The sequence below is a fragment of the Haematobia irritans genome, chromosome 4 (genome assembly GCF_050003625.1).
Source record: "Haematobia irritans isolate KBUSLIRL chromosome 4, ASM5000362v1, whole genome shotgun sequence".
NCBI classification, from domain to species: domain Eukaryota; kingdom Metazoa; phylum Arthropoda; class Insecta; order Diptera; family Muscidae; genus Haematobia; species Haematobia irritans.
This window is the reverse complement of record NC_134400.1, coordinates 95515819-95531834: the sequence shown is the minus strand read 5'-3', so window position 1 is coordinate 95531834 and position 16016 is coordinate 95515819. Positions and strand designations below refer to the sequence as shown.

Below are 16016 nucleotides of genomic sequence, written 5' to 3'. Positions count from 1 at the left end.
GCACGAACTATTTTTAAAGACTCACACTCAGGCACGATCTACGACAATTCACGTGACTCACGACAAATTCACGAGACTCATGACATTTTCCAACCGGGAATGGGCAAAGGTAATAAAATTCATGAATAGAATATAGTTCGACAGCTAAAATAATTGCAGTTATCATACGAGTAAGAATTAAATCTTGATTTTTTTCGTGAACGTGATTTTGCATAAATTTTATTCACGCACATTCACGAAACGATTTTATTTCTCATGCACGACATATTTGTTTCAGACCCATTCACGAGAGTTGCTTCAGATTTTGTTCACGACTCACGTGATTCACGCGTGTCACGTGCACAACTCTAGTATACATGCTATTCATTTGACTCAATAAATGAATAATATTTAATACAATAAATTAATGAAATCGAAATTTACAATTTAAGTTGAAAGTGTCGAAAAAAATTATATACTTTTTAATCAAGCATATTTGTTGTTTCTGATCAAGTCTATGATTGATACTATAATTTTCGTAATACAAACAATTTCAATTAATTATTATTTGCATAAATTAATTTCGTGATTGAATCAGAAAAAAAAATATTTATATCCTCGGCATCAGAGAATGAAGCCGACCCATTTTTGTCGACGGCGGCTGACACTAAATGTTTGCCTCTGGCGACGGCAGCTTGACAACTAATCCGTTATAAATAAGTCTCTTCGGCGCCGGACAATTAGTCATTATAAAATCAATTTGCAATTATTCGAATGGTAATGAGATTAGTTGTACAACCATTCTTACAATCAAATTTACATTTCATCAAAATTTTCTGAGCTAAATTTGTACAAAATTATTATAGCACCTTGGAATTGATTGGTTGTGGGCGAAAGGTTCAAAATTGTGACAAAATATACGACAACTATTAATACATTTTTCTGAATTAAACCGATATTTTTGATTAATTAGCGGCTAAATTTGAGTCGAGATGAGTCAACATGTTCCGAGGCGCCGTCGACTGGCAAAAAATGGCCGGCAACTTCATTCTCTGCTTGACATTGTTCTGCGAACGACTTAACGGAATATATTCTTTACAATTCTTTGGTTAGTAATAACATAAAGTTCTTCTTTTCTTAAGGAATTTTTATAAAATCAAACCCGGTTCGAAATATATCCGGAAATACAAATGTTTCCCCATCTCTATTGTGTGTATAAATAATGCAATAAAATCATTGATAATATGGTCGAGTGAGAGTTTCTTTTAATATTTCTTTCTTCTTGTTGCATAATAGTTTTTTTTTCTTTGTTTTGTTTTTGTGTGTGTGTGTTTTTTTTTAATAAAAACACACATGTAGTAACAAAAGTCGAACAAAGAAACACAATAACGTTGCCATCAAACAATTCCCACTTGCTACTTTACTCTACTCATTGCATTCGCAGAGTACATACACTTTTGGCCAAATATACTGCATAAATCGACAACGGCATAGGCTAACACGAGATTCGATTGAAGTGCAGTTTTTTTTCACGAAATGATACAATTGTTATGAGGGGTTTTCTTTTTGTGGGCCACCTTAACTTTGTTGCCTTGATATCAAACGAGGCTAAATCAGATCACGTTTGTTTTTCTTTATTGCCTTTCTGTGTTTCTTTGTTATTGGCAACAGTATTTGGAGCTAAAATACATCAAACGTAGAATGTAGTTCAATGCGCATGTGCAACAACAAATACAAATGGAATATTGCATTGTATATGCTATTATTTTTTATTAAAAAAAATCTAACATGGATCAGAAACTGTTTAGATATTTGCATATAATCAACTCTTTTTGTAGTTAACTGAGTTTTATAGGGAAATGTGGTGTGCATAAAAGAGAGACCTAAAATTTCAACTTCAACGGGCGTTATGAATTTATAAAGTTATTTAAATATTGTAAAATACTTTACACTAATTCTCAAAACTCATTCAAATAATTTATTTATTTTATGAAAAGTGTTAAAAAATTTTTTCCAATAATATAATTCATAAAGCGCATGAAAAAATTGCATACATTAAAAAATACAGGTTTTAAATTGCTACGAGCTCATACATTATATTAAAGATAGGTTTTATATTATAAATGATTTACATAATATTTACGAAAAACAACATAAATTAGATGTAAATTTTCCTTTTGGATTATTTTTTTGAGTAAAATAAGTACCGTGGTACCCCCGCGAAAGATTTGCTACATTTTCTCAAACTTCTTTAAGTTCATAAATTAAACTTAGAGTCAATTGGGACATTACTCCCAAATCAAATTAAAATTTTTATTTATGAAAGGCTGTGGTGGATGATTATCTATGCAGAGAATATGAAATGTAACCATGATACCCACTTCCGAATCCAAATGAGACAGATCCTAAAATTGCTAGAGACATGACTATTATCCGCTAAGTCGGCTTAGCCTTGAATGTCTGTGGTTCCATGAAATTTGGTATTTCTACACTCTTAGAAAAATATGTTTTTCATATGTTCCCATATAAACAAAATGTGTTTCGGGCACAATTTTTAAACACAATATATTTAAGTGCAAACATGTAATGTTCCTAAACTAACACTAAATGTTTGGGACACATATATTAATATGTTAGAATATATTATGTTTGGGGCATGAATGTTTCATAAAAATAATATGTGTAAATGTAAACATATATAAATTTACAAATTTCAAGTAAACATATATATGTTGTGATATTTTATTCAGAGAGAGTATAGAGCAAGAAATAGAGATGAAAACCGGAAGGGTTGACGAAAGATATCCACATAACACGGCGAGAGAATCAAAAGAGAGCTATTCAAAGATTATAGATTTGAGGAAGATAGGAAACTGGCTTGCGTCATACCAAATGTTGCATTTACCAGATTAGTTTAATACATGTTTGTAATCTTTTAGTTGTTTTTCGTTTTTATTTTTTAAATGAAAAATGTAATTTTCTTAATGAAACAATGCTAAATTTTAGGCAACAACAAAAAAAATTAAATTTTCCCCTTTATGGAAATTTATTTCGTGCTCTTAATTTCTTTTTATTTGCATTTTAATGCTATGCCAATACTTGTCGTATACGCGTTTGGTTCGAGTATTAAACTAATGTGGTAAATGGTTTGATGTGCTCAGTAGTCAATCTCCCATAATGTTTGTGTGTGGACATGTGTTTTGTTTATCATTTTGGGCACAAATTTTTTCTTGGTTTGTTAAAAGAAATCGGAACGTACAAGGAGTAAGTCAAAATATTCAGGCAAAGGAAATTAAAAAAACGGTGGAAAATATACACAAGTTACAAAGGGATCTTCATAAAAATAACGAAAGGGCACTATATTCTTTTTAGAGTTGAGACAGTAAAATGAAAAAATAGTGAAAAATTAAACAGTAAAATGTATAAAGACAAAGTTTAGTTCCTATTAATAGGTAGTCCAAGAGGAGTTGACGGACATCTTCAAATATAAAAGCGGGCATTAAGTTCGAGTTTTGCAGCTAAAGCAATTGAAAAAGTTTATTTTCTTTAAAATGAATTATTAAAGAAAAGTAAAAGGCAACACAGCGTCATTTTAGAGCGATAATGGCAACTTAATACCGGCCTTAAAGATAAAATTGAAATTAAGTACAAAACACGATAAGTTTTAAATGCAATGGTGTTAAATTCTAGTACACAGAAAAAAATATCACCAAAATATTTCCAATTAAATAGTTAATTGATGTTGAAATTTTTTTCAATTAATAAATTAATTGGTACAATTAACTTTTTAATCAAGATAGAAACATTAAATTAATTAAGTCAATGATTGAAAATTTTAAAATTTTTAATTAAAAATTAACTTTTAATCAAATTCGGAAGATTAAGTCAGTTAAAAAAGTGATGAACATTTTTTTACATTTTTAATTAAAAATTTTTTTTAAATAATAAATTTTTAATCCAAATAAAAATTCTAAGCCAATTCAGAATGTAATTGAAAACTGTTACCTTTTTTCATTAATAAATTAATTGAGTTTTGCAATCAACATCAATTAAATTTTTAATTGAATCAATTAAAAAATTAATTGAAATTTGGTAATGAAATCAATTAATTTTTTAATCAAGAATTTTTCTATGCCCAATTAAAACTGTGATTGATACTATCATTTTCGTGATTGAAGACATTTCAATTAAAAAATTAATTGGATCAATTAATTTCGTGATTGAATCAGAAAAATTTTTTTTGTGTGTAAACAAATGTTCACGCCTAAATAAATTTATATGTATATTATAAAATTATTTATGTATGTTATGTTTATACTCGACTCCACGTTCTTCTTTTGTTAGAGTTTTTGAATTCCTTCCAAAATCTCAAACTTTTATACCAAAAACAGTTTTTTGTTACAAAATTGTTATTTTTGCAATAAAAAATAATATTTTATCCAAAAGCTCAGTCCATTTCGTTTATATCAAGCACTGTTCTTTTCTGACTGTAAATCTTTAATAACACACATTTCCAAGTTTCATTATAAACATGTAATATAGTATAAATATAAATGTGTAAATTAAAAAACAAATGGTGTTCGGTCGGAGCAGGGATTGAACCCACGACCCTTGGCATGCAAGGCAGACATGCTAACCACTGCTACACGTGGCGAACAAATGTATGTTTCTGTTAAATAATGTTATGTTTGCATGGGCTCGTGGGTGCTGCACACTATGCTATATAAATGTAACTTATAACGATAATTGTCTACTGGTGACTATAACAGCTACGTAGCCTAGTGGATAGTGTGTTGGCTTACAATCTGTACGGTCCTCGGTTCGAATCTCCGTCCAGGCGAAAGGTAAAATTTAAAAAATATATAAAATTGAATAATTTCTTCAACATTATTTGTATTACAGAAAAAGGTGCCAAGAACTAAAAAATTTCGTGGAAGTGAAAATTATGTGAGGGAATGAGCACAATCTTCTTTAGGGAAAATTCTTCCAAGCATATAGTATTTTTGGGCTGAAAATGCTTCCAAACATATAATATATTCACATAAAACAAACATATTAATGCTTTGGCAGTATCCAATAATGTATGTGCTTCCTGCAAAATATGTTTGGAACATATATTACAGAAGCGATTTTTTGAGGGTGTAAGTATTTTGTACAATGGAAAGAACCAAATAATAACTCGTTCCAATATTTAGGTATTTTTCACACGTTATATCAGAAAGGGCAAATTGGTCACCATAATAAAACCCTGGTTTCGTTCGGAAGTTAGCTTGATTTCAACACTGTTAGAAAAATATGTTTTTCATATGTTCCGATATAAACAAAATGTGTTTCGGGTACAATTTTTAAACACAATATATTTAAGTGCAAACATGTAATGTTCCTACACTAACACTAAATGTTTGGGACATCTATATTAATATGTTAGAATATATTATGTTTGGGGCATGAATGTTTCATAAAAATCATATGTGTGAATGCAAACATATATAAATTTACAAATTTCAACTAAACATACATATGTTGTTATATTTTATTCAAAGCGACAGAGAGAGTATAGAGAAAGAAATAGAGATGGAAACCGGGAGAGTTGACGAAAGATATCAACATAACACAGCGAAAGAATCAAAAGAGAACAATTTCTATGAAACCGCTTGTATGTTGTTTCGGAAAACTGTTTTATGATAAGGCCAAAAATTTGATATGCTTAAGTCTAAATATTATTTAATTTGAATAAAGAGAATAGACATTCGGAACCAAGAGAATAGATATTTGAAAAACAAACAGCATATGTTTTCGCCTTGAGAGCAGCATTTTATGTATGTGTGGACATGTGTTTTGTTTATCATTTTGGCATTATGGGCACAATTTTTTTCTTGGTTCATTAGAGTTGGGACAGTAAAATGAAATAAGGAGGAAATAGTGAAAAATTACACAGTAAAATGTATAAAAGCAAAGTTTAGTTCCTCTTTATTAATAAGTAGTCCACGAGGAGTTGACGGACAAATATAAAAAATGGTCCTCGGTTCGATTCTCCGTGTAGGCGAAAGGTAAAATTTAAAAAAATTATAAAAGTGAATAATTTCTTCAACATTATTTGTTTTACAGAAAAAGGTGCCAAGAACTAAAATATTTCGTGGAAGTGAAAATTACGAGTATGTTAGGCAATGAGCACAATCGTCTTTGGGAAAAATTCTTCCAAGCATATGATATTTTTGGGCTCAAAATGCTTCCAAACATATAATATGTTCACATAAAACAAACATATTAATGTTTCGGCAGTATCCAATAATATATGTGCTTCCTGCAAAATATGTTTGGAACATATGTTAAAAAAGCGATTTTTTTTTTTGAGGGTGAACAGACGGCACCCAGAATTCATATACTTTATGCGGTTTTAGACCAATATTTCGATGTGTTACAAATGAAATGACAAAGTTATGCTTCAAGCATATTTATTAAATATTCAGGATTGGTCCAAACATATTATGTTTGACCTTAGGCATACACTGGTAGAAAAAACTTTTAGTCAAATTCATTTTTTTACTTGCAGCATATATATAATTTTTACACCGAAACATATGAAAAACAGTCTTTTTCGTGCGTGTAGTAGGCTCTAACCGGGGTTCAGCCCCTTTTACTTTACTTTACTATGTAAATTAATTACTTTAATAAATTTTCAAAAAGAAAAAAAAATACAATAGACTGCCAAGCTCAAATATAGATGTGGTTGTGGCAAATGTTAGTTTGCGAAAATCAAAAACAAAAGCCCAAAATAATCTAAATATCAAATAAAGTGAAAGTTTATTCCGCATTCTTCCGTATTGTTTCTCCGTAAATAGTTCACTTTCAGTTTGTCTATGGATCATAGACTAAAATATACAACTGAGATCATAATTTCAAACAAATGACCAGTAACGAAACAATATCAGATGAGCAACCATCCAAAAACCAACACACTGAGATGGTTAAATGGTTATTGTATATAATTAGCAAAGAAGTTTTATTGCGATTGTTTTAAATATAAATATATAAATATTTATGAATGGAGAGTGTGGGGTTAATGTTGCGTGCCACTCGAACAACGTATATCCAGAAACAAATAAACTAATCTGGAATTTTGGTTTTCGGTTTTTATTGTTTCAAAAAAAAAAAAAACAGAACGAACGAATATAGTATACCCTGGTTCTGTAAATCGTGCGAAAACTCTTCCGAAGAACTCTTCCGTTACTCAAATTGGAATGAATTTGTTTTTTTTTCTATATTTAAAAAATTGTTTCATTTGTATGAGAATACATTGATGATCAGAAATGAGTATTTTCACATTTTTGGTCTGGAAATTAAACATACGAAGCAATTTACCTTTCGAAATCCAGAAACCAAAATCAATTTTATTTCGTTTGGAATACCAAAGAAAGTTTTCGTAAGAAATATACCTAATTATACATATAAATTGTTTGCAATAAAAATTAACATATTTTTTAAAAACTTCCAGCAATGTAATTACCACCCCATACGGTCACGAAGAGAAGGAATATAATCACCTCCTGGAGCAAAATTATATTTTTGGATGGGGGAACATGTAGCATGTTTGTCGCAAAATTTTTGTTAAAATGGTTGTCGAAATCACATACATAATGTCCTAGAAAATAACATAGTTGCGCCAAACATGTTACATGTTCACTGTTAAAAATTACATTTTGGTCTGGGTGGAACTTCAATGTAGAAAAACTGAAATAATATATATTTCTATAGCAAATATTCTCATCATTTTTTTAGAATATACACGCAAACAAATAATTCTTTCCTCCCAAACGAAATTTTAGACAAACAAAGTTCGTTTCTCATTTCCTTTTCGCTGTAAGGAAGTGTATTTGGAAGAAAAGTATATACATTTTGTGATAAACGTTTATTCTTTTCCAGGATGTAAAAACAATTTCATAAAGACACACTCAAAAAAAAACATTCTTTTCTTGCTAATTGCATTTTCCCCCACATCTTTCTCACATCCACGAGGTTTTTTAGTTCATAACACCTTTTCCTGTAATACCAACAATGTAGAAGAAATTATACGATTTTATAAATTTTTTAAAATTTTTTTATCTTTTGCCTGGATGGAGAATGGAACCGCGGACCATGCACTTTGTAAGCCAACACACTAACCACTGAGCTATGTGGTTTATCAATAGATAAATATCCATATAAGTTATAGTTATATAGCATAGCTTGCGGCGCCCACGAACCGAATAAACAAAATTTATTTAACAGAAACAAGCATTTAGTTTGGCACCGTGGAGCAGTGGTTGCTACGTCCGACTTGCATGTCAAGGGTCGTGGGTTCGATCCCTGCTTCAACCAAAGTTTTTTTGTTTTTTACATATATTCCAGATACGATCGGAAGATTCCGAAAAAATGTTCAACATTACATTGTAGTATATTAAATTTTGAACTGTAAAATGTGTCTTATTAAATACCTAAAGTCAGAAAAGAACTGTGTTTGATATAAACGAAATGGGCTGTGTTGTTGTTTCAAAAATAACTTTTTTTTTATTGAAAAAATAAAAATTTTGTAACAAACGAATTTTATTGGTGATAAAAGTTTAAAATTTTCGAAGCAATTCAAAAAACTCTAACAAAAGAAAAACGTTTTCGGTACACGTTTTCCAAATGTTTTTTTTTTTCTTTGCGTGTAGCTTGAAAAGTTTATTTCGATAGAAAATGAAGTTGAAATATTCCACCATGTTCTGGTTTACGAATTCTCAAAACGCAAAAGTTTTAATTATCAATCCCCCATGTTCCGATATTCGGAATCGCAAATCGCAAGAATTTATTTTTCTTTTAACGAACAAATAGAGATATTCTCGGACTCCAATACAATTTTAATTTGATCTTCTCATTATAGAGAATTATTTTACCAAGAATTAAAATTATAAGTTTCTGGGTTAAGAATTTATGACCAGATGAAAATTTTGCGATTCCGAATTTCGGAACATGGGGGAATAACTTTTGAACCATTTCACATTTTGCCAAGAAATTTCTTCCATTTAATTTTATTATCCATAAGAATAGTATGTAAAAATTTCGTATTATATATCATTATGTTTTTGAAACTAGCGATTGAGGAAAATTTTTCGTTTTGCGAATTCGTAAACCGGAACAGCGGGGAATATTTCTGAAAAAAGTTTCGTCAAACTTCTACGCAATAAAAAACACATGAATTTTTTTTTTTTTTTGGCACACATTATTCTCTATACATACAAAAATATTGTCGTGAGACCAAAGATTTCATGTCCTCGAAATACGAATCCGAATTTTGCTTAGCAAAAAACACGCATTTTTCTGACAAAGTTTATTTCCTTGTCCAAAAGTCGATAATCTTTCCAATAAAGTCATTTTGTCCTTATAGTTAAGTGATTCGACTTAAAAATGGGTATCTCTATATGGATGAAAATTTTCTTTGATTAAGATCAACTTGGCTTTAATAGTTCTGAAAAATTCTACAAAATTAATACAATCATCTTAAAATTTGTTGACTCTTTGTATCTTTATAATAAAGCAAAAAAAGCGTTAAAAATAGGAAATTTTTTCAACACTTTATTTTAAAGAAGTTTTATACTTGAAACATAGCAACATTTCTACTTGAAATCGAGTTTGAATTTGGAAATTAAGCTTGTCGTTAAAACTTAACCGAGGGCCCATGAAGAAAACAATAATGAAAAAAGTAATAAATTAAAATTTATTTTATTTATTTATTACAATTCTAAAAACTATAATAAACATTGAAACACTAGCTACAAAGGCTATCGGCTTAAAATTTATTTACTAGAATCAAGTATGCAAAGAGAACTGTTTCTCAAAAGTACCCTTATTTCAATTCTACGCTTCTTTGGCTCGCATTCAATACCAAAATCGTTAGTGTAAAGACAAAATCTTTGGAAACGAGCATGCTTTTTTTCAGTGTAGTTAAATTTTTTGGTAAATCTGCAAAAATGTCAAATTTCTATCTCGAAAATTAATTTTGGTGACAACAGTTTTTACTTTTGCGTTATTTACGGCACAATTTCATTTCAAAAACTTTTATTTTTGTATTAAAGCTATTAATTAAAGCTATTAATATAAAATTTTTTCAAGTTGTTGTTTTTGTAGTTAATGTAAAAATTTACTACATTCCACATTGAGTCTTTTCTGCGTTTGTGTATAATTTTCCTTTGTTTAGTTCACAAAAATTATTCATATCAAAGGAAGTTTCTAAAATATTATCAAATTTCCATCTACTAAATTAGAGTTAAATTGGCTTTAGTGCCCTGGAGTGTTCCTTTTTTTTGAGTGTAATATTAAGTTTATAAGACCTAGATTTAAAGCTAGATAGATAGCCTTTCTTTTTGCGTATACTTCTGTAGAAATTTCGTAAACTTTTTATTTTTTTTCAAGTTTTATGGAACCTTTCTCCTATATTATTTTTTTTTTAGATTTTTTTTTTTTTGTTTGATTTTTTTGTTATAGAATATTTCATAAAAGTACGATTTCCAAGAAAATTGTCTTAACATTTAATTTCTACTGAAAATTTCATCTTAAGTTAAGTTAGGTATAATAGGCAGCCCAACATTTCGGGCTCACTTAGACTATTCAGTCCATTGTGATACCACTGCACTGAACTTCTCTTTTATCAACGAAATCTGTCCGACTAGATAGGTTATGTTAAAGTGGCAGCCCGATTTATTTTCACGCTCACTTAGACTATTTAGTTCATTGTGATAGCACATTAACTAAAAGTACCTATTACATATGGGCACTTCTAGTTTTAACCGCTGAACATACTCGATTATTTTCTTCCAAATTGTTCCAAAAACATTATGAAACTGCTTAAGATAACCTTTTCCAGGTCCATCAGTAATAGAAAGCTCTATAATCCTAACATTCGCGTACGCCTTACACAAAATGCAGGACACTCACACAAGAGGTGTTTAATTGATTCCTTTTCCTCCGCATCATGACAGCTCATACAATAGTCATTATACTTCGCGCCAATAGTTTTTGCAAAATCGCCTATCAGGCAGCGACCCTTTATAGCAGATATCAGGAGTAATATCTGGCGTCTTGAAAATACTAACATATCTAGGGTGCGGTTTAAGTTTAGATTGGCCATATTTGCTTAGTGTCGTTGCAATCCTTACAATTCTCCTATCGGACATACGCCATCATAACAGCCTTCTCACGCAGTATGAGCTTACAGGTAGCCAGGGGCATACCAACAGATTTGAAGCACTCAGAAATGTCGGCACCATTACTAAGAGGGGATAATCCACCGCAGAAAAACTTTTTGATGTTTGGTTAAAAACTGGGGTTGAACCCACGAAACTTTGTATATAAGGCGGGCATGCTAACTATTTCATCTTATTGCAATTTTTTAACGAAATTTATTAAACATTTTTGTTTTAAATTTTATACATAATTTTAAATATATTTATAAAAAAATGTTATTGTATAATCTATCAATCTTTGTCATCACTCAATACCAATGACGAGACTCCAAAAAAACAAAATATCTAGAGCTTCTAGCAAAAAAAAATCGCAATATCATAAACCATGTTAGGGTAGTCCCATGTGAGTGGTCATGTCAAACGCCATAATATAGAAACTACACACTTTACCAACGTGAGCTGATCACCATCGTCATCGCACATAGCTGTTCTTATTAAATGAAAGTAAAAACTGGGAACCATGAGCTGTGACAAAAAAAAAAAAAAAACAGATTAAAACTACAGAAGGTTTTATAGCAACACCATTCGAAAGAAAATAAAGAAAGAGAGAAAAATAAAAAATACAAAATGTTGTTTTAAACATTGATATACAACAACTTGGAACAAAGAGCTTATATTTTATGCGTATAGATATAAATGTAAGAAAGTTATGTAAATTGTTAACTCCAAAATTAGCAAAAAACGAACATAACAAAAATGAGAAAAGATAAAAGATGGTATTAAAAACACAACAAATTAGAGAACACTTGGATTGGCATAACTCTTTATAGAGCTGTGCACGTGAGTTGTGAGCACAGTTGCCACAGTTGGTAGTATTCTACCAAAAATGGTAGATCTTTTATTGTTTGTGTATATTTGTAGTATTCTTGTAGGACTATTCCTGTCCCACTAAGAGGTAATTCATAAATAGAAAAAAAATGTTGACAACATTTTCGATAGAAATAAAATTTTGACAAAATTTTCTATAGAAATAAAATTTTGACAACATTTTCTAGAAATAAAATTCTGACAAAATTTTCTATAGAAATAAAAAAATTGACAAAATTTTCTATAGAAATAAAAAAATTTACAAAATTTTCTATAGAAATAAAATTTTGACAACATTTTCTATATAAATAAAATGTTGACAAAATTTTCTATATAAATAAAATTTTGACAAAATTTTCTATAGAAATAAAATTTTGACAAAATTTTCTATAGAAATAAAATTTTGACAAAATTTTCTATAGAAATAAAATTTTGACAAAATTTTCTATAGAAATGAAATGTTGACAAAATTTTCTAAAGAAATAACATTTTGACAAAATTTTCTAAGGAAATAACATTTTGACAAAATTTTCTATAGAAATAAAATTTTGACAAAATTTTCCACAGAAATAAAATGTTGTAAGCATTTTCTATATAAATAAAATTTTGACAAAATGTTCTATAGAAATAACATTTTGACAAAATGTTCTAAGAAATAAAATGTTGACAAAATTTTCTATAGAAATAAAATTTTAACAAAATTTTTTATAGAAATAAAATTTTAACAAAATTTTCTATAGAAATGAAATTTTAACAAAATTTTCTATAGAAATAAAATTTTGACAAAATTTTCCACAGAAATAAAATGTTAACAAAATTTTCTATAGAAATAAAATTTTGACAAAATTTTCCACAGAAATAAAATGTTGACAACATTTTCTATATAAATAAAATTTTGACAAAATATTCTATAGAAATAAAATTTTGAAAAAAATTTCTTTAGAAATAAAATGGTCCATCACCCTTGTTTTAGTGTATATCTTATAAGAAGACCAAAATCCGAGACGACTAGCGGTGTGCCGCCAAATTAAAATCTATTCTAATTCCTTGGCGGACAATGGTATAGTGTTGTCATCACTTATCAAATTTTTGAACTCAGCATTAGGCATTGTTATTGCCTGGCCACGTGGACATTCGAGGTAGACTTTTTGTAATCTTCAAATATCCGCTGGAGTCAAATTTTTAATTTTGTTTTCATTGCTTTATTTATTTGTTTTATTAAAACCCTAAAACGCCAAATAGCCTTGTTTAAAAGAACTTTCCTTTTTCGGGTTCAACTTAAAAAGAAATGTTTGTAAAAAAACTTCCAGTATTTTTGGTGGGTTGTCCAGACTTTGCACAAAAATTGTTTCTTATACAATTATCTACAGAATGAAATAAAATAATGGAAATTAAAAAAAATGTTTGAAAATAGTACCGATCCATTTCTTGGCAGACGTGGTATTTACGTTTTTACAAAGAGATAAAGTCGAACATTTTGAACAACTTTTATTTTTTTTTAATTGTCCTTTTTTTAAATGAAATCCGAAATACTAAAATAACATTAGATCTGAAGAACGAATGTGGCCTATGACAAACCCATGTAAAATTCATTTGCATTTAGGATTCAAAAAGAATATGTTCGTTCATTCCTTTTTTGGCTACGCTGTTTTTGCTGGAATGTTGGGGCCAAATGCCAACAACTCGAGTGTGAATAGTAACGATGTCATATAGAAACGTTTTTGTTTTCTCCGTGTATGAATATTAATGACATTCTAGCTAAAGCATTAGCTTATCTCAACAATATTTTAAGCATCTCTTGCCACTATCGTTTTTTGTTTTATTCATTTCATTTTGATGGTGTTTCCGTGTCGGGGTGAGTTTATAGTGAAAGTGTTATTAAAAGTAAAAGTATAACGCTGTTTTCAAAAAACTCTTTTTAGTTGCCCGTTGGTAAGAGTGCGTGTCTCCAAAAAAAATCATTGGTTTATATTTTTTGTTTGTGTTAATCGTTATTGTTTTGTTTCTCTTTTCATATTTTTTTGTTTCTTTTTCCAGTTTTCATTAACATTTGCCTGATCTAATCCCTAACAATGCTCATTAGCATCATCAAAGGCCATTTCATATAAAAATTAAATCATTTTGTTTGCCAGCAACATAATCTGTTTGTTCTCTTTTTCGTTTGAGTGTTGCCTTGCTTTTTTTCGTCAAACCACCAGAAAAGATGAGATGTTTGTTATCTTTCGCCCTTGTTTTTCTCGTTTTTACCTTTAATTTTTCTTCTTCAATTTTTTCTCTTTTTTTGTTTTCCAGGCAGGAAATCTCCATTTTTGGGGTTCATTTGCAAAACAAACGGTAATTCTTTTACTTTAATTTTATGTTTGTATGTTCGAATTTGCAGAATTCATTAAATATTTCTCCTGCAAAATTTTAGTTTTGTTTTAAATTATTTTTTATTAATTTTCTTATTTTTTTTCAAAAATTCATTTCTTAAAAAATGCATGAATTATATCCACCTAAGAACGGGTATATTAGGGAGGATTGAAAAATTATAGGATAGGGTAGGACGCGTCTGTTCTATCAACGGTGCAGTATGATAAAATGTGATGCTTTCCAAAACAGAATAATTATATTTTTTTTATCCATAACTCTTGTAAACCGTGAAAAAAACTTAATGTCCTGCTCCTGCATGAAAAATATATAGACCTTATATGAAAGATTATGTAACCTAAATTTTTGGACACGCAATTTAAACAATACTGAGGACAAATTTCATTAAATTAATGAAATTGTAATGAAAAGAAAGTTATTAATTTTTCTGTGATTTTCGTGTCATTTTCTACCAAAAAATAATAATAAATTAAGGGGTTTTCAAGCTCGAGGCCTTTTCTATTTTAATAAAAATTAATTTTATAAAAAGAAAGTTTATAATCTTTGCTTCAATTTTTTTCATTAAATTTAGAACTATTAATTTAAATTTTATTGATCCTAGAGATTTAAGGGTAGATAGGTCCCCAACAAGTTTCTTTATTTTAAAGAAACCGCATTTTTTGCCTCGGATTCAGTACCAAAATCCTTAATTGTAGGTCAAAATCTTTGGATCCAAGCAAACTATTTTTGAGTTTGTGTATATCGCACGAAGGCTTGCTTTCGTATTTCAAATGAAAGACTTGGATTTTGGGTCCTCCATTACGAAATGCAAGTCACTGCATGTTTTTTTGTCGAGTTGGAAACGAACGTACACAATATGTGTCAAGAAAAAAAACCAAACACATTGTTAAAATTTTAATAAATTATGATGCCAAAAAATTTTAAATACTCATTTTTGATAACCATACAAACGAAACAATTTGTCAAAAATAGAAAAAACCTAAATTTCCAATTTCAGGTAAATTGAATAAAAACTGCGGTTTCTATAATCCCAAGAAGTAAAATCGGGAGATCGGTCTATATGGGGGCTATACCAAAATATGGACCGATACTCACAATTTTTGGCACACGTATTTGTGGTCCTACAATACCTCTAGATTTCCAATTTCAGGAAAATTGAATAAAAACTGCGGTTTCTATAAGCCCAAGAAGTAAAATCGGGAGATCGGTCTATATGGGGGCTATACCAAAACATGGACCGATACTCACCATTTTTGGCACACCTCTTTATGGTCATAAAATAACTCTAGATTTCAAATTTCAGGCAAATTGGATAAAAACTACGATTTCTATAAGCCCAAGGTCGGTTTATATGGGGACTATATTAAAACCTGGACCGATATAGCCCATCTTCGAACTTGACCTGCCTGCAGACAAAAGACGAGTTTGTGCAATATTTCAGCACGATTGCTTCATTATTGAAGACTGTAGCGTGATTACAACAGACAGACAGACGGACAGACGTACATCGTTATATCGTCTTAGAATTTCTCCCTGATCACGAATATATAAACTTTATATAGTCGGAAATCGATATTTCGATGTGTTACAAACGGAATG

At 29.5% G+C, this 16016-nt stretch overlaps 1 protein-coding gene across 14 annotated transcripts in view; it reads left to right on the top strand.

Annotated features, from left to right (window-relative positions):
• The window catches only part of Pdp1 (PAR bZIP family member Pdp1), a 350044-nt gene that overhangs the window by 299989 nt on the left and 34039 nt on the right, over nucleotides 1-16016 (top strand). For 8 of the 14 annotated variants that reach the window (XM_075303406.1, XM_075303407.1, XM_075303402.1 and 5 more), the window contains exon 2: nucleotides 14340-14381. The exons of the other annotated variants lie outside the window; for them this stretch is intronic. In XM_075303406.1, the coding sequence (XP_075159521.1) occupies nucleotides 14340-14381 (42 nt within the window). The remainder of the gene's footprint in view (nucleotides 1-14339; nucleotides 14382-16016) is intronic. 14 annotated transcript variants of the gene reach the window in all.